Source organism: Rhyacophila brunnea, unplaced genomic scaffold (assembly GCF_057557595.1).
Source record: "Rhyacophila brunnea isolate RB1 unplaced genomic scaffold, BYU_Rbru_1.0 scaffold_4, whole genome shotgun sequence".
Classification (NCBI taxonomy): domain Eukaryota; kingdom Metazoa; phylum Arthropoda; class Insecta; order Trichoptera; family Rhyacophilidae; genus Rhyacophila; species Rhyacophila brunnea.
Window position 1 is genome coordinate 36,489,152 of NW_028233068.1, and position 23,152 is coordinate 36,512,303.

At 32.4% G+C, this 23,152-nt stretch overlaps 2 protein-coding genes across 5 annotated transcripts in view; one reads left to right on the forward strand and one right to left on the reverse strand.

The window, feature by feature from the left end:
* LOC147067310 (uncharacterized) overlaps positions 1–838 on the reverse strand; it is a 34,203-nt gene extending 33,365 nt beyond the window's left edge. For both annotated transcript variants that reach the window (XM_085954769.1, XM_085954770.1), the window contains exon 1: positions 698–838. The gene's annotated coding sequence lies outside the window, so the exon portion shown is untranslated. The remainder of the gene's footprint in view (positions 1–697) is intronic.
* A 4,985-nt stretch (positions 839–5,823) lies between these two features.
* Positions 5,824–14,536, forward strand: Nlp (Nucleoplasmin). Of its 3 annotated transcripts, XM_085954776.1 has the most exons (6): positions 5,824–5,927; positions 6,980–7,122; positions 7,586–7,711; positions 8,475–8,594; positions 12,093–12,140; positions 13,354–14,536. In XM_085954776.1, the coding sequence occupies exons 1-6, from the start codon at positions 5,906–5,908 to the stop codon at positions 13,474–13,476; spliced, it is 582 nt and encodes a 193-aa protein (XP_085810902.1). In that variant the 5' UTR covers positions 5,824–5,905; the 3' UTR covers positions 13,477–14,536. The 3 variants fall into 3 exon arrangements, with proteins under 3 accessions (XP_085810902.1, XP_085810904.1, XP_085810903.1); XM_085954778.1 differs by lacking the exon at positions 12,093–12,140; XM_085954777.1 differs by lacking the exons at positions 12,093–12,140; positions 13,354–14,536 and adding an exon at positions 8,845–9,471 and having other exon boundaries at positions 8,475–8,753.
* The last annotated feature ends 8,616 nt before the right edge of the window (positions 14,537–23,152 follow it).

Below are 23,152 nucleotides of genomic sequence, written 5' to 3' on the forward strand. Positions count from 1 at the left end.
TAGAGGTAAGAATATAAATTGTGCAATGCGTCCGCCGGCAGTCGCCAATTATGGCATTTCCATTACATACTGCATTATAATAATTGAATGAGGAAACTGGATCCAATCTTTGACAATGACTGACAAGTTACCTCATTACAAATGTTAGTACAATATTTATTAGGGCAACCAACAGATTATGAAAGTAACAATCAGCACAAAATTAATTAACAGTATTATCATGAAACAGGGGGTTCAAGTGACAAATTTATACAATTATTGTATTCACATCCACAAAATCCCACAACCAAAACACGCGTATTATCTCTAATCTACGAGATTCAAATAATTTTATGTATTATAATGATATTATCACTGTTTCTATTTGAAAGTTTGGGCGTCCGAGCTGTATGCAAACTTTAGTAACCGGCTATTAGAAATTTGAATATCGCGGGCGATAACTTTTGCACAAGTCAACTTTTATTACAATTCACAATTGACTAGAAACAAGGGTAATTGATACGCCCGGATGAAACATCGATCTATATTAAAGATGAAAATTGACATTTCTAGCTAGGTAAAGAACTGACACCAAACATTTCGTTACAGAAACGAGAATGAATAACATAAGCACAGTACGTAACATAAGCAACACATTTTATTAATTTCGCATTGTTTAATGGTCGGTTTTTTTAACATATCGATAAATTTGACTCACTTTAAAGTAAAAAGTATACCAAATGCATTTATACAAGAGCAAGTTTACTAATAAAACTGTAAGCATTCAAAATAAAAATGGCGACATTCCGACAACGGTTTGCGGTGTTTGGCGTTTGCGCGTTCTAGTTTAATCAGAACTGCCAACAGTCAAACAGTGACAGTAGGTAGGTACCTACCACATTTTTAACGTTTTTTTTACATAGACAATTATTATAGTATACAATAATTAAGCGTCTGTGAAAATACCTAAGTCAATTTTTTCAGTACTCAGTAGGTAGTTGAAGAACTTTTTGAGTTGAGCGTTTTTGTGAACACAAAAAAGGTGTATAGCTCACAAATTTGACAGAATGAAAACCATTGATATTCAGAACTAATAGTACATTACTAGTCCTTCAGTATTTACAATCAATGATTACAACAATCCAATGTTTTTCTTTCATAATTTGTTCCACCTTTATTACTTAAATAACTTGCGTGATTACGCTGTTTGTAATAAACTAATACATAACATTTTTCAAACATCAATTGACTCACATGCGTAAACACAAATGCATAGAATCTTATTGAGTTATTGAATCGGTAATAAAACAAAAAATGCAAGCTCATTACCTACTGTGTGTTTTTACATCTAGACCCAATATAACTTACAGTCTATTGTCTTCAGCTACCCATACGTCTATCAGTACGATGGCCCAGTATTGAACAGCAACAACTCAAAAAACGTAGTTTTGAGATAATCATGTTCTATTATTTGACAATTTTACAATACACAAGTTTTAAAAAGAATCATATCCGAATGTATCCTATTCGAAATTAAAACGTACGATCAATCGCCAGTTATGAAACAATTCGAAATGGATCTGTACAAACTGGTTTAGTTTGAAAGTTTGTTTTCAAAGACGGTTTTCATAAAATTTTGAGTTAGATATATATTTAGAGATATGTTTTTGTCCACTATATGTTGGACAAAGTTATAGTTTCAAAAAAGGCCTAAAACCCTCAATATTTATTATCAAAAATTAGGCTCAATTTCAAAACGCCCTAAAACAGTTTTCGTGTGAATTTCAAATCCCCCTAAAATGAATTAGCCAATCAGCGGCTGCTCTGATGGTCATGTGATACGGATTGCAATATGTCTGCCTGAACAAAATAAAAAGTGACTTCGTGTTGATCGCTCTGTAGGTTAAAAGTATTTTTCGATATTTATAATGAATTTTGAACTGATTAATGTATTGAAACGTAAGCCCAATGAGTCAAGGAAGCGTTTAGAAAGAAAATAAATATGGGAAGTCAATATCGAACGCCAAAAACGGCAAGTGAATATTGACAATTTCTGCGTGTTATTTGTCCAATAATACAGTGGTGTCTCATCATACTGTCCTTATTGTTGATTATAAAATTACTTGATTTAAAATAATTACAGTTTACCATTGAAAACGTTAAATACGTACCTATTGACTTAATACTTTTTTCACATATTTTATTAATTATCAGGACCGGTTTTACCAACTTATTATTTTCTATACAAATATTTAAAAATGGATAATAACTAAATATAAAGTAGGGACAGCCACTAACTAGAATATGAATAATTATTATATGTAAACTATACTTATACCATTCATCCGATTACGATAAAACTTTGGTGAGTTATTGTGTGCACATCTATCAAGGTTTCTGAATTAGAAAAATCATCTTCTTCTTCTTCATTCTATTTTCTTTTATTCGTATGGTTCCTATACCATTCATCCGATTGCAATGAAACTTTCGTCAGTTGCTGTGCTCACACCCGCGAAGGTTTATGAATTAGTACAACCATCTTCTTCTTCTTCTATTCGTATGCATTGCTATAGCATTCATCCGATTGCGATGAAACTTTCGTCAGTTGCTGTGCTCACACCCGCAAAGGTTTATGAATTAGTACAACCATCTTCTTCTTCTTCGATTCTATCTTCTTCTATTCGTAAGCATTGCTATACCATTCATCCGATTGCGATGAAACTTTCGTCAGTTGCTGTGCTCATACCCGCAAAGGTTTCTGAATGATGGTTGTACTAATTCAGAAACCGTTGCGGGCGTCCGCACACCAAGTCACCAAAGTTTCACTGAAATCGGATGAATGGTATAGGAACGCATACCAATAGAAGAAGATAGAATAAAAGAAGAAGAAGAAAAAGAAGATAGTTGTACTAATTCATAAACCTTCGCGGGTGTGCGCTCAGCAACTGACGAAAGTTTCATCGCAATCGGATGAATGGTATAGGAACGCACACGCATACAAGAAGATAGAATAGAAGAAGAAGAAGATGGTTGAAATAATTCAGAAACCTTCACGGGTGTGCGCACAACAACTGAAGAAAGTTTCACTGCAATCGGATGAATGGTATAGGAATGCATACAAATAGAAGAAGATAGTATAAAAGAAGAAGAAGATGGTTTTACTAGAAACCTTCGCAGGTGTGCGCACGGCAACTGACGAAAGTTTCATCACAATCAGATGAATGGTATAGGAACCATATGAATAAAAGAAGATAGAATGAAGAAGATGTTTGCACTAATTCAGAAACCTTCGCGGGGGTGCGCACAGCAACTGACGAAAGTTTCATCGCAATCGAATGAATGGTATAGGAACGCACACGCATACAAGAAGATAGAATAGAAGAAGAAGATAGTTGTACTAATTCAGAAACATTCACGGGTGTGCGCACAACAACTGACGAAAGTTTCGTCCCAATCGGATGAATTTTATAGGAGCCATATGAGTAAAAAAAGATAGAATAAAGATGAAGAAGAAGAAGATGGTTTTACTAATTCAGAAACCTTCGGGGGTGTGCGCACACCAACTGACGAAAGTTTCATCGCAATCGGATGAACGGTATAAGAACGCATACGAATAGAAGAAGATAGAATAGAAAAAGATGGTTTTTCTAATTGAAACACATTTGTGAGCGTGCGCACAATAACCGACGAAAGTTTCATCACAATCGGATGAATGGTATAGGAACCATACGAATAAGAGAAGATAGAATGATGAAGAAGAAGATGATGATGATGATTTTTCTAATTTAGAACCCTTCGAGGGTGTGCGCACAACAACTGACGAAAGTTTCATCGCAATCGGATGAATGGTATAGGAATTATATGAATAAAATAAGATAGAATGAAGAAGAAATATATAGTTTTTCCAATTCAAAAACCTTTGCGGGTGTGCACATAATAACTCACCAAAGTTTCATCGCAATCGGATGAATGGTATAGGAACGCATGCGGGACAAACACACATTCATTTTTATATATAAGTATAGACTACTGTTCTATTTCATTATTATTTGTAATATTTTTAATTATATAATATGTATGTATACAATAGTAAATTCTATATCGTTAACATAATTTAAATTGTTAATTTTAGATACCTACTTCGAATAAATATTTTTTTAATTTGTAAAAAACATTTTTATTTTTTCTCCAAGAAAAATATAACCACAGGACGCCTTTTGCAATTTCCTCTTGCGCCCCTCCATGCATTACCCCCTAAAATCATACATGTTAATTTCAAAAGCCCTTAAAACGGTAGTTGAGTTTCAAAGTCCCCTAAAATGAAAATCATTTGATTTTTAATATATTTTCTCAGTAAAATATGCAAAAAGTGAGTAAGGGATACTAAATATTATACTCTTTATAGTGTATAAATCAAATAATAAATACATAAAGTTCACGCATTCAATAGATATGACTTTTTCTCATAACTATCAAAAGTCGTTTTAGGGGCTTTTGAAGCTAGACGCTTCATATGGGTGTTTTGGCTCTCAGGTATCCAATTATTTTCTTCGAATTGTTTTTGTACTAAATTGGCAAGAGCTCATTGATACTAATGTCGCGAAATGTCGAATTTTTGACTTGTCACCATTCAATACTTTACTAGGCCATCGAGTACCTAGTATGAATAAGGTATTGACTGTATGCGTATGGTATTGACAGTGATACCTAGGTACTCATGTACTGGATAGTTTGGAGCATAGACGTGCAAGAACGTAGTGGTCGCGCGGAGGCGGCGCGGCGTACTTTTGAGTGCTCGGCCGTAGTGGTTTAGCGGACGTGGCGCGGCGGCGTCTTGCGAAACTCAAACGTATAACCGTGTGTATTATGCCCCAAAAAAGGACACTGTCTACGAAAATTTCACACACGTTTGAGTTGCGCAAGACGCCGCCGCGCCGCCCCGCGTGACCACCACGTTCTTGCACTGAGTTTCGCAAGACGCCACCGCGCCGCGCCCGCCAATTCACTACGGCCGAGCACTTTAATATACTATATACTTACGTTTGGAGTGATGTGCCGGATGATGGAATCGGAATGAAATATGAAAAATGAACTGACTACCTACCTACTGATGAACATATAACTGCATACCTAGCCAGAACTGAAGAATTTTCGAATATTTTGATATTCATTTCGACCAAATTGGTACATTGAATGTATTGGAAGTACCATAGATAATATGAGATACATTGAGAACTCAATTATATAATTATTATTGTAATTAATATTGTTAATTAATAAGTTTTTAATAGAGATATTTATTTGCGCTAGATAATACTGTCCGAAAATATAATATAACAATACCTTCCTGGTGTATACAACATGTCAAGTTTCGTATGAAACTTTATTAAAACATATAAATTAATGTCCGAACCGGAGCGCCATTTTTACTTTTTCACTAGACGGAGCGGTAATCTCGAGGATTTTACGAACTGGAAATGTGCTCCAGTGCGTTCCAGTCTATTTCGACCGCTGATTTTTTGTTTATGTAAGTTGCGTATTCTTTGGGAGGTTTTTATCAACGATTGGATGAACAATCTTTTTGATTTTTATAATTTTCAAGTAGGCAATCAGCCCATAATTATTTAGTAATAAACATTATTGATAAAGTACATTCCTTAATCGTTAGGTACGATTTAAAATGGCTTTGATTATGATGTGCTTCGAATTAAAAATTACCGTAAACCAACAATAGTATAAATTATAAATTTGGAAATTTAATTTCAAAGTAATTATTTTTTGGAAACCATAGTCAAAAACATCTTGCGGAAGCGTAATCTTTGAATTCTTTGGTGTGTCCACACTGTCTTCAGTCATTCTTCATATTCCTGGGCCGGCGCTCTTAACCGGAGTTGTTTAGAAATCCAGTGTAAAGGACTTAATCACCATGGCCGATGAATATTTTTACGGTTAGTTCTATTGAATAATCCTTGTACTATAATATGACATGATTATTTACCGTAATTTCAACATACTTTTCGAATAATTTCATCTCTCTGCAGGGCGTCTCCTAACTGTAACCCGGCGAACTCGCCATTTTCAACACGGCTTGGGTTTTTATACATATTTGACTTTTTTTTTGTTAAGATGATGATCTTTCGATATTTGTGTGAATATTTCTATTGTATACTTGTAGCTACGAATAATAAATGCAGGAATGAGTGCTATACGTCTTGTAGAATTTTTACTCTAAAAACCCGCCATTTTCAAGTCTCAATTCTTCACGAATTGACATTATTTCCTTAATATCTATATTTTTAACATTATGTACGTTTGATTTGACGCTTTTGTTGTGATGTGAAATTGTGTTTAAGTTCGTCGATGATTTCCATATTGTTTTGTTTGTCTGGTCATACAATGCGTAATAAAACATTGCATTCGCATGAACATAGGAGGTAATGACCAGCATGGGCGCGCGTTTATTCAAAAATTCAGTGCGCCTGTTGGATGTGTCCAAATTTCTACCGTGATGATTGAAACACGACAATTTTATAAGCTGGTGTCTTATGCTGTGTATCGATGCGCATAGTAGTGGTTTTTGTCTACTACATTTTACACTATAGTCTTTGTTTACAAAACTGTTTGCTCATGCTGTCAGTCCATGTGGCTTATGATTCATAGTTTTTTTTTTTTTATAAGTGATTTGATTAAAGTTAACAACTCGCGAAATAAAAATATCCATCCATTCAATTGAAACCGTGGTATAAATAACTTAATAATAATTACTGCCCTTTCTAATTACCATGGGCAAATTGTATAATTTTGTAGCCACTATACATTTTCAGCTAACTAATACTAAAGTTTTTAGGATATGCCAATATGTACTCTTTTTATTTTGAGTGTTTGTGCCAGATAACCGATATGATTGATTACTGGCGATAGAAATCAAGGATATTAATATAAAGTTCTTTTTACCTGACTGAAGTTCATCATTACAATGTTATCTGTTTTATTATTGTAGGAGTGACCCTAACAGAGGCCAACAAAACAGAAACGTGGGATCCTGAAATCAAAGCGGAAGAATACCCCCGTACCAACAAATTAGTCATCCGGCAAGCACTTCTCGGACAGGATGCTAAGGAAGGAGAATTCAATGTCATCCAGGTTAATATTTATCATTCCATTTGCTTCACTAATCACTCAATTTACTGATGACTGTTAGGATTTGACATTAATTTGTAGAACACAATACCACTGCAGCTAATCGGATGAATTAATTATATTAATTTATTGATCTACTACCAATATGTAGGTACTTTGAATTATTGACAGCATCAAGACGTGGCGCAATGTCATTAAACTTTTACTAATATCATTTGTATTTACTTATCTGCTTGTAGAAGAGTTACCAAAAGGAGTTATTTATTTCTATCTGAATGAATGTATACTGCCGAAAAATATGATGATAGCCACAACTACCAAACCATATTGATTGGAATACAAGCCGTCCTGGCTTCCATTTTCCTAGTGATCACCTGAGGCATTTGTCTGATCAGCTCATAGGCTATCTCTAATATATTGAGAAAACTGTATAACCATATTCTAAATGGAAAGTTTTGATTTGCAGGTGGAAACAATGTCAATGCGAGACACAGTGAAGATTCCAGTGGCCGTTTTGAAGTCTGGCGAGAATAGACAAGTCAGACTCGACTTGGAATTCCCTGATGCACCTGTCACTTTCACACTTATCCAGGTTTGCAATGAGTTTATATGAAATGCCTATAATACCGCTGCATCAGTACTACTATACTATACAAAAGAATGTATTATTTCAATTGAAGATCCCATTTGGCTTGTACTATGTAGAATATTTAACAATCTCAAAATTGTCAAAAGTAATGTATCTTTCAAATTGATACTTGGAATTTGTAGACAAATTTACTTTTTAACAAATATATTTGTAAAGATAGATGTAATTTTCTATCACTTCAAAGAAAATGGAAGCAATCCTTTTATAGTTTTATAATTTTTTTTTTTTGTGAATGGAGATCTTTAACATCTGTTGTATTTCGGCAATGATATATATTTATGATAAATGGTTATTTTAAACTATTTATTTAGCACACCGATTATGAAAACATACTACGTATTATGACATTCATTTTAAGTTACTTAATAAAGAGACGAATGAGACCGAGGACAATTTGTTTAGTTATCGATTATAACACCGGATTAGGTTTTCTCCTCAACTGCAAACACGAGGTTTATCTGAGTTCTAGAAAATGGCGATTTTGTTTGTATTTGAAATATAATGTTATTTTTCTACCGTCAAGAGTGATGACAACTATACTACATTCATAACTTTGAGATAAATCGAGGCCGTATTGGCAATCCGGTTTACCAAGATTTCATGAGGCATTTGTCTGACTGATAGCAATTATCACAATTTGGATTTATTTGATTTTTTTGATTGAAAAAATGTGTCTCATTGAGTGGTTGTGTTGAATTATGTGCAGGGCGCTGGTCCAGTACATCTGATTGGGCAGCACCTGCTGGGGGCGCTGGTGGAGGAGTTCGAAGATATGGACGACATGGAGGAGGAGATGCTTGATGAGGAGGAGGGAGACGAACCTCACGTAAGGATGATGTCATTTATTATTTACAGTTGGCAGAATCCACACACTAGTCAATGCCATTCGTGTTCTAGTATCACTAATTTAATCCCATTGTGTATCTTAGAAAAGACAACTTTAAACCTAATTATATCTGAATGCATAACGTCATCTGATTAGTAGGTATGCGAATGCGCGCAGGCCCAATTATAAAATAACAAAATATAATACCTTCAGCTATAAGCTATTCAGCTATGCGTCATCTGATTAGTAGGTATGCGAATGCGCGCAGGCCCAATTATAAAATAACAAAATATAATACCTTCAGCTATAAGCTATTCAGCTGTGCAAGATAGAATTGAACAAGAACTTCCCATTGATGATCATTTTTTATGAACGCCATGCTTTTGACTGTCTGACTTGTGTTTTCGAGCTTGTGTGTTTTTCCTGTTGGGTGAAAAGAATAATAGGGCCTAAAGAAATTAAATCATCCCATATTTTTATCGGTTCAAAATGGTGACAACAGAAGGCATTTCCATTTCTGATCCTTTCCTGTTTTATCATTCTGCAGTAATATTGAATAGCATTGTTTTGGTTTTCTTTGGCACTTATTGGAGTGATGACAGCTTTCTACTTAATTGTCTTGAGCTAAACTGATGCCGTTTTGGTGGTTTAGTTTACAAAGATTTCATGAGGCATTTGTCTGACCGATAACAATAAACCAATGTTATTTTGAATCTCATACATACTATGAACTTCGAGCATGTTGAATATATTATAATTATTATTGAATTCGATAATCCTTCGGTTTTTAAACAATCGTCAATATATTCATAATTGTATTAACAACTACACCCGATCCTCTTTTTGCACGGGGGATACGTTCCAAAGACTACCGTGTAAAAAAAGAAAAGGTGCCCATACAAAAATGGTAGATGTTCCATTACTAAAATCAACTCAAAATACGAAATTCTTAAACTAAATCGAATTTATTTATTATTTTATACATTAAAATACATAGTTATCGATTTAAATTAAATTTAACATAGAGAAATATATTAATTCAGTGTCGCTACTTGACAATAAACGTGCCCGTTTACTGCTGTTTTTCGCTGGAAATAGTTAATGACGCTGAAGCTCGTATCGAACCTGAAGTGACTGACTAGTGACACTATGTATGCACATATATATGTCTGAGCGGCATCCAGTGACAACATATGTATGCACCAGTGGCGTGCCATCCATTGCAATTTTTCTATAAATATGTGCATGCATACGTATTTTTAAACCGTGTTAAAATAAAAAAATCAGTGTAAATAAAAAATAATCTATACTTTTTTTTAACCGTGTTATTTCGAAACCGTGCAAAAAGAGGATCGGGTGTATATGATGTAATTATTTTGTTGAATCATTTATGCTAAAGACTCGATTATAATATTAAATAAATGTTGGAAAATAGAAGGATTACGGAATAGTATGTTTTGTTATAACTTGCCAGAGGTATGAATTTTTAATTGGCACGAAAACACCAAAATACTGCGATAAGCAATGTATTCAATCTATTGGAATATGAAAATTATGCTATACTGGTGTGGCGATGACACTCCACTAGAGCCTAAGATATAACACACTATGTTACATTTATAAATTCCTCCATATGATGAACCCACTTCGTTTCAGATCAAAGGCATCACAAGAAAAAGAATTTTTTTTAAAAAACATTTGAAGGGAGAAATATAATATTTTAACTTCCATTATATTAACATCCAAGCTTCATTTGGAAACAGTCAATGAGATCCATTAGTAAAGTTTTCAGATGGATACGACCATCAATAGAAAGCTAAATTTTTTTTAGAACGTATGTTACGGAGTATTGGACCGCATACAAATTTGAATAGAATGCATTCCCACATTAGCACCACCTGTGCACTGAATTTTAATTCTGGGTATACTGAAAATGGGAGAAGTCTTTTTGAACAAGACAAAATTCTAATGTAAAAAATGCAGTTTTTTCTTTTCATGTTCATATACAGTAGAACCTCGTTAATAAGAACATGGATAATTCGAAATTTTCGCAAAAAAAAAATCCCTTGGAACATTATTTTTATATAAAACAATACCTTTAATTCGAAATTATTTCAGAGTCCTGTGGGTCTATTCTATACTTATCGACCGCTAAAGTGATAAAGTGATAAATAGTATCAAACTTAGGGTAGGTTTGTATCAAAATATTAGCACTTATTGTAACAATTACACGAAGTTGGTTTTTATTGTTGCAATAAGTGCAATATTTTAACAGCACCTATCTTGCTGCTGTTAAAATATCGCACTTATTGCAACAATAAAAACCAACTTCGTGTAATTGTTACAATAAGTGCTAATATTTTGATACAAACCTACCCTAAGTTTGATACTATTTATCACTTTAGTGTTCGATAAGTATAGAATAGACCCACTGGTATATAAAAATATTCAATAAATCCTAATAAAGTACAATATTTCATGAGCCATCATTGAAAATTGTGATAGACTTTTCGTGAAACATCAGAGCGTTGCAGCAGACCCTTTTTTGAGTTGTTCCGCTCCGGGTAAAAAGTTTTAATAAATATATGTAGGTATAAATTAATTCTATTAATTCTTTTAAACAAAATTTCCGACTGCAAATCATCTCTCATTATTTGCCTCTTCTGTCAAAAAAGTGAGGTTATTTATCACTCTGCTGTGTAACCATATTTCAAATAATTCTAGTGCTGCAAAGTGTCAAAATATACTATTTTCATTGGATTTTGGGATGAAAATTTAATAATAAAAAAAAACATCCGGAGCAGTGGAGCACTACAAATTTTCGGTGCTCCGGGTAAAATCCCATTGCTCCAGTCCACCATGCTCCAAGCTCCGCTCCAACGCTCTGTAAAAACTTATTTTAAAAATAAATGACTTATTTTATGAAAGTAATAAAAATAATCTTGACATTTTATAACCCATTAACATATACGGAACGATATTGATGAGAATTGAAAAAAAAAATATTTTAATATTTTTCCCCCATACATTTCAAAATCCGAATTTTTTCCATTTTCGGTCCTGTGGAATTCGTATTAACGAGGTTTTACTGTAGTACATATTGTCATTGTGTGCACTTTTAACAGCTTGGTATAAAATTATCCTATTATTTAACTACATATTATAGTGTTATATTTTTTTAATTGTGTTTATAAAACAAAAACCAAAATTATGCCACTAAAAATGCATTGAAACTGCTTACTGTTCATTATTATTGGCAAAACTATTGTACCATAAATATTGAAATTATTATTCCCAATATCTAATAGGCAACCTGTCAATGTAATGTCTCTGTTGGACGTCAATATAAAATATATTTTTCTATATTCCACCATGGTTGAATGCAATGTCTTATGTTTTTCGAGAGAAACATTACTTCCCTCAAATGAAAAAAAAGCAGTCACAGAAATTTAAACACCGAGCATAATTCAGGCAAGTTAAGCTTGGTGAAATTTGCAGGTTGATGCCAAAAAGGTGAAGACAACTGGCAAACGCAAGAATGATGAGGTATTAAAGTTATCACTTGGTCATTTGCCCCATACATATATATATATATATATTTAGTATTTATAATTACATATATCAAAAAATAATATAGGTAAAATTTATTTTGCATGAGGCCTATACTTCACTGTTTAGTAAACGAGTAATTGTTTTGTTTTTGCTGGGGGAATTATTCAAACGATGCCGTGTTTGACGGTGTGCAAATTGTTGTATATTGTGCATTAAGTAGTCATGCAAAGAATCTTACTTATTTTATAAAATTCTATTAATATTCAATTCTGCATTATGTACATGCTCCATTAAAGCAGTGATGTACATTTTTTTGCGATACTAAATAAATTACTTTGAACATCCTTTGAGATACATAATATTATAGTATTTATGGTGTGTACATACACAATAATTATTTTCTATGGAAAATATTTGAGTTGACACTGGATAAGATTGCATTTCAAAGTTATATGGTAAAATTTCATCATTCATACCGGTTTTTCGGAAAGAAAATTTTTAGCATGCAAATTTTAATGGTTTAGCTAATTCAACAATCAATAAACTTTTTGTTCTTGCTTACCTGTGACTCACGTTTAAATGTACATGTTGCCAATGCTTTTATTACTGGATATGTTATAATTTAACATACATATTGCTTATTAATCTATTTATATTATTATGAATGTATTTTATGACTTGGAAGTCGATATAATTTGGAAATGTGTATGTATTCTATTTAAACATTATAAATATTTAATTCACACGGCTTATCCACAATTCTCCCACACTTTATATTATGTATTATAACATTAATGTATTATAATGAGTATTGTTTATAAATATTGTGATATATTTTGTCTGTGTAATGTACCGTGGAGTATAAATTTATATTACGAATTAAGCCAATTTTTTCTGCCATAGATTCCAAACCTGAAAGATCAATAGTTCTTATGACATTATTACTGGCAAATGTGTGTAAACTCGTAAGGGATGACAACCCATTATCTTTTATATCTTGGCATACACGATTTTAGGAAATCAGTATTGGTTTCTTTATTTATCTCTGCTTACAAAGCTACGGTTTTGTTGTGATGTCGTTTCATATGTAAAAGTCATAAATCCGTCAATAGTTTAGCCCCATAGTAAATTAAACAAAACTAATTTTAAATGTTTTTTTTGCTGGCAATATAATTTAATATTAATATGTTGCTTGTTTTGTTTAAAGGATGATGAAGATGAGGAAGAAGATGGCCCTAAGAATAAGAAATCGAAAATGTCACACAATGCGAATGCAAATGCCAACGCTAAAGGAAAAGCTCCTCCGCCCAAGAAAAACGCCAAGAAATGAATATCCTCACTTCCTTTTCACCATCAATCCTCATTTCATCTCCTCGCAACCTTCTCGGTTGAATTACATTATAAGCTTCGTGCACTTTTACTGTTCAACGTATTGTCCGGCATCATTCAGACTCTGATCTAGCATTAATCATATGTCCCGCCGGGCCCGGCATCGATGGTTCATTTTATGTGTACGTCTGACCTGATGTCATCTTTTTAATGAGAAACATATTAATTACATTTAATTTTTTCATTGACTATGAATATGTTTTAAAGGATGTCCTTCTGAAGGGGGGACAGGAAATGAACCGCTCCTTGTTTTATCTGTGTATTTCGCTTTTTCCGAAGCCTGATCAGTTGAACAGTGAGAGGGCTATTTAAACCTAGACATGTAAGATACGTAAACGCGCGTTGTCATTTTTACAATGGCGCGAGCATGTTTTCAATTTTAAGAAAATAATGTGCGTGTGAAAAATGATATTGAATTATTACTGAATATTTTTTGTAGCGGCGTCGATATGTTATTTTTTTGACTTTGGACATTGAGGAATGTACTCCGGCTCCTTCTATTGTATCGCATTCATTCCTGCCGATTTGCTATCGTCCCATCGGTGGGCCGGTAGACCAATGTCTCTCGTTTCAGTTATAGTATATAATTATTGTGGAATGTCATTTAATTTAACCGATTTCGAGTAAATTAATTATCGGAAACCTTCAAACCGTAGAACGAAACTTATAGTGAATCCCAAACATTCTTAGTTTGTTTTGTACATAATATATAACGTAAGATAACAGTAACAATAAACAAAACTTTTCTAAATCTCTATTTTATTTAATGATTGTTGTCCTCATTCCTTCCGACTCGTGCGCATTCCAGTGACTCCATTCTGAACATTGCGATCAGAGTAATACAATTAAGACTAAAAATGCGCCCAAACGTTGTTTGCTCGCTACTGTTCACTTGACCGCAATGTTCAGAATAAGGTCGCAGAGTTACATTGTATTGTTAACACAGATGTAAGTGAAAATACAAAATGAATAACAGTAATAAAAATAAGTAGAATAAGAAATATTGTTTTTTTCTCTATTGACAAACAAACCACATAATCCAACTGAATCAAATTCCAGAGAAATCATCCTAACTGTACACCTTGCATCAATCAGTAATCAATATGAAAATACATATAATTATTTATTTGCAATGCATATGAGACCTCCCCTGCAACAACACTCACTGTATATCGATTTTAACAAATGTCGGAAAATGAAAAAATGTTTTGAAGCAAAAAGCAATAATGCAAATAACATTTTTATTATTTTTAGTGGTCTGTATATAAATAAGAAAGATATCCCTGCAATGTATATCACCCCAGTGATCAAAACCTTGTACTTACATCATTTCTCACTATGGAAAAAAAAGATGGCAACTTAAAAATTGATTTAAATGCTTTTGATTCATGTATATATTATGGTTGTTCAATACATCATTCGATGCCCAAGGAGATGTACAACATTGTGCCATTCAGAACTGCCCAAAATCAATATACAGTTGCAGGGGAGGTCTCATATCTAGATCCAACGCGCAAGAGTAGTGGAGTGAGTAACGCCTGCGTTCCGTTGGCACGGCAAGTCAATTAAATACCATGTTAGTTTAATTTTTTTGAACTGAAAAAAACCTATAATCCTAAAGTTTTTTATCAATATGTAGACAGAAAATGGTAGATTTAACAATTATTTTTTTATTTAAATTTACTGCCTTATTATTTTATGCAAATCTACATCTGAATAACACAATTTCAGGATTGGAAGAAATGATATTCACAGCTTTTCGCTTTTTTGCTCATTCGATGGTCAGTAGCAGAGCACAAACAAATCAAAACTATTTATTGTCCTCGAACTTATTACTTACTTGATACAAATGAAACCTCAATTATTTGGGCCAATAATTAATTATTAAGGAGGAATGACAATAGTCTGGGTCATGGTTTCCCAAACTATGGGTCGCGAGCGAATATTGAGTGGGCCCTCGCCACTGTATACATGAATTAAAAAAAATAGGAAGTGATAAATTTGATATTTCATTCAGCTATTTATAATTCCTAAAAATTGAAATAAATTTAAGTTACGGAAAATACTGTGATAAAATAATTATAATTTTTTCACTGTTAATAAATAACTTTGACGACTATTTTGGGGAAGAGATGAAAAAGTTTGATTCGTTGCGTTGGATTTGTAACCCATTTCAAGGCGACTTACCAACTAGTATGTCAACAAAAGCAAGTGAAGGACTCGTTGATTTATCAGAAGATACGTCACTGAAAAATAGTTTCAATCGTAAACAGTCATCGAAATTCTGGCTCACAGTTGCTGATAATTATCCTTGCCTGTTCGATGAAGCTATGAAAGTCCTCCTCCTCTTTACTACCTCATATCTATGTGAGGTCGGATTTTCGGCTATGGTTAACATTAAAACTTAATATCGAAATAAATTGGATATATCAAACTCACTGCGATTAAAAGTAACTAAAGTTGAAGTTGATGCTAAAACTGTAATGAAGAAAAATAAGAAACATACATCCTACCCATTGAAATAACCTTGCAGGTGTAGGTATTCAAGTAAAATTTTTTTTTTATTTAAGTTGTGTTTCTTATTTCAACAGTCTTTCATTCATATTGGTAACACTCTAAAAAATATTTTTTTTATTTCAATTAGAACAGTTAATAAGACAGCATTAAGTAGTTCCACGACTCGCCAATAGGGAATCTGAGCATTATCAATATTTATGCCCTCTTTTCTCTAAGACAGCTAAGAGGTGGGTCCCAAGATTGGATTTTTTTGTTGGATGGTCGGAGCCCATTCTACTTTGGGAACCACTGGTCTGGGTAATTGAAAAAAATGATACAATTATATTTTACTTCCAGAATGAAAAAGAAATTCTGTTTTCTATACTTCATATGAAACCAATGATTAAACTTGGAAAACATGTTCTACAAAAGTATATTAGTCTGGTTCTACTGTGATTTGATTTTCAGACTACTGAACAAGTTGCGATTCTTGATTAGCCCAGATTGTATGGAAGAGTCCACGATTCATTTTATGTTATGCAAAGTTAACCACATACGATTCCTATCCTAGGATATTAAAGATTGATAAATCCAAAAACCTGTTTACTGAATTTTAGTTTCAATTTATCAATTTCAAGAAAATTCCAGGGATGTCGAACTGTAGCGGTCAAAACAAGTCATGCACCCGGAATGTGGCACTGAGATAGAATTTCCAATGAACTGAATAAAAATACTCATTCTTGCAATTTGTTTACAATGTTACTATAAATATACATAAAAAATAAAAGGCAATTAATCAGAGTGGGGATAGATAAAATGTATTCTTTTAATGTCTGGAAAATAAACAACATAATATTGGTAAAATTTTAGTACCTAATACAGTAGTAGAACCTTGATAATTCAAAACTCACTAAATTGAATTTTCCCATATTTTGAGTTTTTCGTCAATTTAACCCCCCCAACCACCTACAAATTTATTGGTGTAGGCCAGGGGTAGCGAACCTATGGCACGCGAGATGATTTGCATGGCACGTGAATATTTTATTTTGAAGAGAAAAGTAATACATTAATAACAATGAATGACAGATTGCATTGTTTAAAAAATACCAGGCACATTACTTCAATAACAAGCATTACGTTGACACAATTATTGACCACAGATTTTTGGTAGGTACCAGGGCACAGTTACATGGAGTGTAACAGTGACTACTCAATAATAGAGAGAAAAAAAAATGAACAAAACAACGAAGAAGGCATACTGATAAAACACCCACGAGAATGGTGTCAACTAGTAGTAAGATCAGAGGGGGAAAAAATATCCATGTTTATGTTATGGATCGAGATCAATTTTCTGATTTATTGAGGATACCTTCCCAAAACAGCAAAGTTGATACGGAAGGAAAGAAATATTCATGGTTTGAAATAAAATCGTCAGCTGAATGCAGAACTATTATAACTCACATTTGAAATAATTTAGAAGGGAGTTTTTCTAAGTTAAGTTCTTTGAAACAACCTACTTAGGTACTTATCACTTGTATAGATAAATGTACCTATACATCATATTTTAGTAGGACTGTTGATGAAAATAATGATGTATAAATGTGTCTATATAAATAACATAAATAGGATGTTTCAAAAACTACTGCTGTAAAATATTTCAAATGTGAGATAAAATAGTTCCCATTGAGCTAACGAAATGGTTTCAATACAGAAAAGAATTTGGAATGATTTATTTCAAAACAATTAAGAATACGGAAACTGTATTTAGAAAAAATAGTTATATTCGATCCAGATTTTGAAGAGAAGCCACTAGATTAATAAGATTTAATTTTATATAGTGTTCAATTTTATATTTCTTCTGAATATTTCAAATGTGTAAAACAGTAAAATATCATTTCAAGTTTCATTATTTTTAGTCATATAAAAACTGTAAGATGTAATAATCTTATTTGTTTGTTTTACTTAAGATATTGCATTGTTACTTCACGAATAAATTAAAACTTTAATGACACATAATCAACTTCTTATAAACGATCTATTCCACATTTAAAGTCCTAGTCCATACCAAATTATGAAAAAAAACTTAATAATAGTATTATGTCAGCTAAGTGCTCGAATTTCATTCAGGAGAATAGGTATATATGTCAATTTTTAGACAAATTGCTAATAAAAATGCAAAAAATATGCAGATTACATAAACATTATTTTTTTATAATATGTATAAAACTAAAATTCCATTAAAAATATAAATATCTGATTTGATATTAAACTTTTAAGTTTAAAATAATTCTGCAAAATAACACTTTTGTGACATATACTACTTCTCCTTTTGACCACGGATATTATGCAAGAAAAATTATTATCATAGTGAATGTCAGAGATCCACGTACTTGTCAATCATATAAAAAAAAAGAACCCATTGTTTTATTTCGTATATTTACTCTGTACAACATTTTAGTGAATATTACTTATTTCACAAAAAATACCCTTGGCACATAAAAATCTTATTCTCGAAATTTCATAATAATTTTCAAGTAACAGTGGCATTTTTTATATCAGCCAACAGAATAACGTTTTCAATATAAATTTTTGTATTAAACTACATGAGATTCTTTTCTTTTTAAATTTATGTTGACAACTGGATGTTTAGATTAACATGGCAATAAGTGAATCTTTGTTTGACAGGACTAGTAGCGTTGCTAACTTAGCGTTTTTCTTGCCATATCTAGCATATATTCTAAAACATTAGAGCGAGAGGTTTAAAAGAATACTATTTTATGTAATAAAAATACTTTATGCAGTCATCAAATGTTTAAAATAAATATAAAGGATAATAAGGCTTCAAAATTATATAAATAGATTATCTACAACGTTTAAGGTATGTCCAGGATCATGCTTTGAAAATAGAACAAAAGCTATGCTGAGCATGTCCCCCCTTAAGTGATCAGTGATTAATTACATGTATAAACACGTTTCGAATAAGTTCACGATTAAGTAAGTTACTTTTTTCATTGGTAAATATCACAAAAAACAAATTGACGAAAAGAAAAAAATTAATTTTTCTCCGAAAATTCGATTTATAGCGAAATCAAATTTTCAGGGTACCTTGGACTTTGAATTATCGAGGTTGTACTGTTAAAGGTTAATCCTTAATGCACATGAGTATTTTTTGTTAGTGTCATTCAGCAGTACACATACTGGAAGCCTCATCACACACACAATCATCTCATCTGACATGCTCATAAATCAAAACAGCCGGCAATGTTGCAACTATCTTCTGGTCAGTACTCACGTCGTCATTGATAATACAATGACGACATGTACTTCTCACAATGTCTGAATTGAATTTGAGTCCGAGTCTGAATTTGTTGGCAGCGATGATACTTTTGAGTACAAAGATGGCTTTTCTGGTTGTGAACATCTCAACAAATTAAATACAAGTAAGCATACAGGGGTGAAATGATAATGTTCTTACATCATATGAATACGTGTATTAATTAAGGCGCTAAGTACCAAAAAGTAGTTTTGCTTGTGGCTACAAAATACTGATTTGTCAAATAAAATTGTATGAAGTAGACATTTTGAAAAATGTAGTTTCACAGTTTGAAGCAATCTCGGCAGCTTCTATAATTTTAAAACTTAAATTTATTTTGAATTTCCACAGTACATAGCTTTGAAATTGACATTTCCGGTCACGGTGTAAGTACCACGCAAAGAATCTTATTTTAAGCTCTAAGTACTAGCTCAGGGACGCTGGTGAGATCTAAGTACACATTGATGACATTTTCAATAGAGATGGGTAAAATATTATAAATTAAAAAAATAAGGTTTTTCGATACTTTTGTTTTAATAATTCAATTATGTATTTACCTAGTCCTAATACAATCATTCTGCGTTTTATTTCGGCGATGTGCATATGACCCTAGAGACTATAGAGCAGTGGTTTCCAAACTTTATGTTACTACGCCTCCCTTTTAAAAATAAACTAATCTTGGCGCCTCCCCCCCCTTTATTTCATTAAATAATACAGACACCTTTTTAAATAGTCAACAATGAACTAACACAAAATGAAAAAAAAATAAACAAGGTTTTACTAAGTACTTATATATTCATTTTTAAATTAATTTGTTTTTCATGCGATGAATGTGCTTGTTTATTAGCACAATCAATTTCAATAGTAGTCAATCCAAATTTATCATGTTCATTGACAAATGGATTCTATCATGGGCCCCATATCCTGAAGTGGGCCCCGAGATCAGGATCTTTCAACCACATATTTAATAGCCCTGAAATAGAACAGCGCCGCAGGCGACTTTTTTAAAATTAATAAAATAATGTTAAAAGTGCATTATCAACTATTCTAGAACTCAGTATATAGTAAAAATAATTTAAATGTGGATACATGGCGAACTTATTTTTTTTTGTAATTTTGATTTTCAAAGTTCCAAATTTTTATGAATGCCTTCACTTTGTGTTTTAAAATCAGTGAATGCATTAGTGGTCCTTGCATTGATTTATTCATATGCTTATTTTAATTTCAACCAAATACAACAAAATCATCGTTCCTAAACAAACTTGCGTCAAATTTCAACATTATGATTCAGACTTCATTTTTTCACGAGATACCCAGTGCGCTACACAATAGTGTAGAAGTGACGTATTATAAAATTTGTCTCCATATTTTCAGACAGGTTTGCAAACAACCTTTTATAGGACTGTTTTTTTTGTATAGTTTATAACTAGCGACCGTTTTATAAACTATGCATTTGCAAACTTCAAACTTATGGTTACATTATTTTTTTCTTAAATTTTAAATAAATTCAACATCTACATATTCAAATAAATATATGTCACGTCACTTTCACTGTATGAAAATATGGATTCTGGTTTTAAGTGAATTGTGTTAAACTTTTCCCGCCTCCCTTAGCAATATCCCGCGCCTCCAGTTTGGAAATCGCTGCTATAGAGTATCATAAATCAAGTACGTACAACTTTACTCAAATGTCCGCCTTTTTCCTTATGTGGTATAAGAGATAACATTATTATTATTATAATATAGTGCAGGATCCCATAGACTTTTCGTATACATAATATGCGGAACGCATTCTGACAATTTGAATAGGTTCTAGGGGTCACAAAGATATATAATGTCGATGTTGCCAGGCGATATTAGTGGTCAATGTTTTTTATTGAGGTTTTAATTTTTTTTCTTATAACCCACCAAAAATTGTTCTGAGTTCTTCAATAAAACCAAGACCGAATCAGGGATTGATTGAAAATGCAATAATTGTCTAATAGTCTAATAGAAGAAGAAGATGGTTGTACTAATTCAGAAACCTTTGCTGGTGTTACCACAACAACTAATGAAAATTTCATCGCAATCGGATGAATGGTATAGGAACCATACGAATAAAAGAAAATAGAATGAAGAAGAAGATGATGATTTTTCTAATTCAGAAACCTTTGCGGGTGTGCATACAACCACTTACCAAAATGTCATCGCAATCGGATGAATGGTATAGGAACGCATACGGGACAGACAGACAAACATTCATTTTTATATATAAGATATAGCCTATACTCTTCGCGCAAGTGCAAGCAATAAGTTGACAAACTTTTATCACAATCGGATGAACGGTATGGCAGCGCATAAAATACGAACAAACAAACAAACAAATATTGATTTTTATATATTAGATATACTTAATATTCTAAATTTCAATCCAAGAAGAAAAATGCTTTTGAAAAAAAAAGTTGCTTAATATCGATATTATAACATTTATATCGATACGCATTGAACATCACTAGCGCTTTCTTGACAAATTAGCTGATTGTGTGAAACAATTATAAAAATGTACATACCTCAGAATTTCAAGGTTTTTTGGCTAGAATCACTTTACTATTAATTGTGGAGTACTTCTGGCCACTAGTTTTTAGTTTTTTTTTACATTTTGGACACTTCCTTCATCTTTTTGGCGACGTTTTTTAACAGAACTCGTGAGTGTCAACACACCGTTTTCAGCCATTTTATATGGAATGCCGTTGAACACTGCAGTGGTACTTACACCCTAACAAATAAAACACGCCAATGGACTTACATCGTCGCCAGATTTAAATGTTTTATTGTATTTTTTTGACTTGCTTAATGCACTTAGACCATAGTTAACAGTATTGGCGTTTGGTACGTAGAACAGTTTTCTATAAAAATGTCAGTTTTGAAAATTTTGGTACTTAGCGCCTTAATTAATACACGTATTCATATGACAAAATTAAATTAGAAATAATTAATCAAGACAGTTGAATGTAGATGTGGAAACTCCGTCTTCAATATTTGATTCCGTTGTATTATCAGAACAAATATAGCATTTGGAACGCGATGCAGAATTATACTTAGGCACATAAGTTTCTAAGATATGCGCCTATCTTTAGTAGGCCAATTTCGGCATCTTAAATTTCGTCGCCTACAGTACCAACACATAATAAATATCATATTATCATCAGGCGGTAAATCTATGAAAAAAAGACAGTAGCCCAGAACAAAACCATCTAAAATGAAGACACACTTAACTAAGTCGAGCTAAGTTAGCAACTCTGGATGGCGTTTATTGCCAAGTTAATCCAGATGATTCTCCATCACGCTCTTATAATCCTATGAATATTTTTTAGTTTTGATTACTTTTATTTTTTTAGAAATGTCAAGTTTATGAAAAGTTAGTTTTTTCAACTTTTAGAACTCATAGAATACAAAATAAATCATACATTTACATGGGAGAGAAAATATATATATATATACAGATCAAAATATTATTAGAGATTCAAATTAACAGCAATATAACCAGAGCTTTTTTTTCTGAAAGAAAATTAGGTGTGTATTTGAAGGTTTTTTAGTTTCTAAATCATTAAATATTTGACAGTAGGGTCAAAACCAAGTTTTCGCATATTCAATCATAACATTTAAAACATAAAATAAATTTTAAAGATCGTGTGGATACATAATGGTCCCAGAATAAAAGCACTGATTATAACAATAGCAAGAGAAAATGAAGGGTGAATTTAAAAAAATATATTGTGGACAAATTGAATGTAATTATGCAGAATGTAGCCAAACCACAATAATGTCG

Bases quoted from the DNA above. Each gene is read 5' to 3' on its own strand.
- Nlp (XM_085954776.1), top strand. From the start codon at position 5,906: ATGGCCGATGAATATTTTTACG. The intron at 7,123-7,585 runs GTTAATATTTAT...TTTGATTTGCAG, and splicing joins GAGAATTCAATGTCATCCAG to GTGGAAACAATGTCAATGCG. The intron at 7,712-8,474 runs GTTTGCAATGAG...AATTATGTGCAG, and splicing joins TCACTTTCACACTTATCCAG to GGCGCTGGTCCAGTACATCT.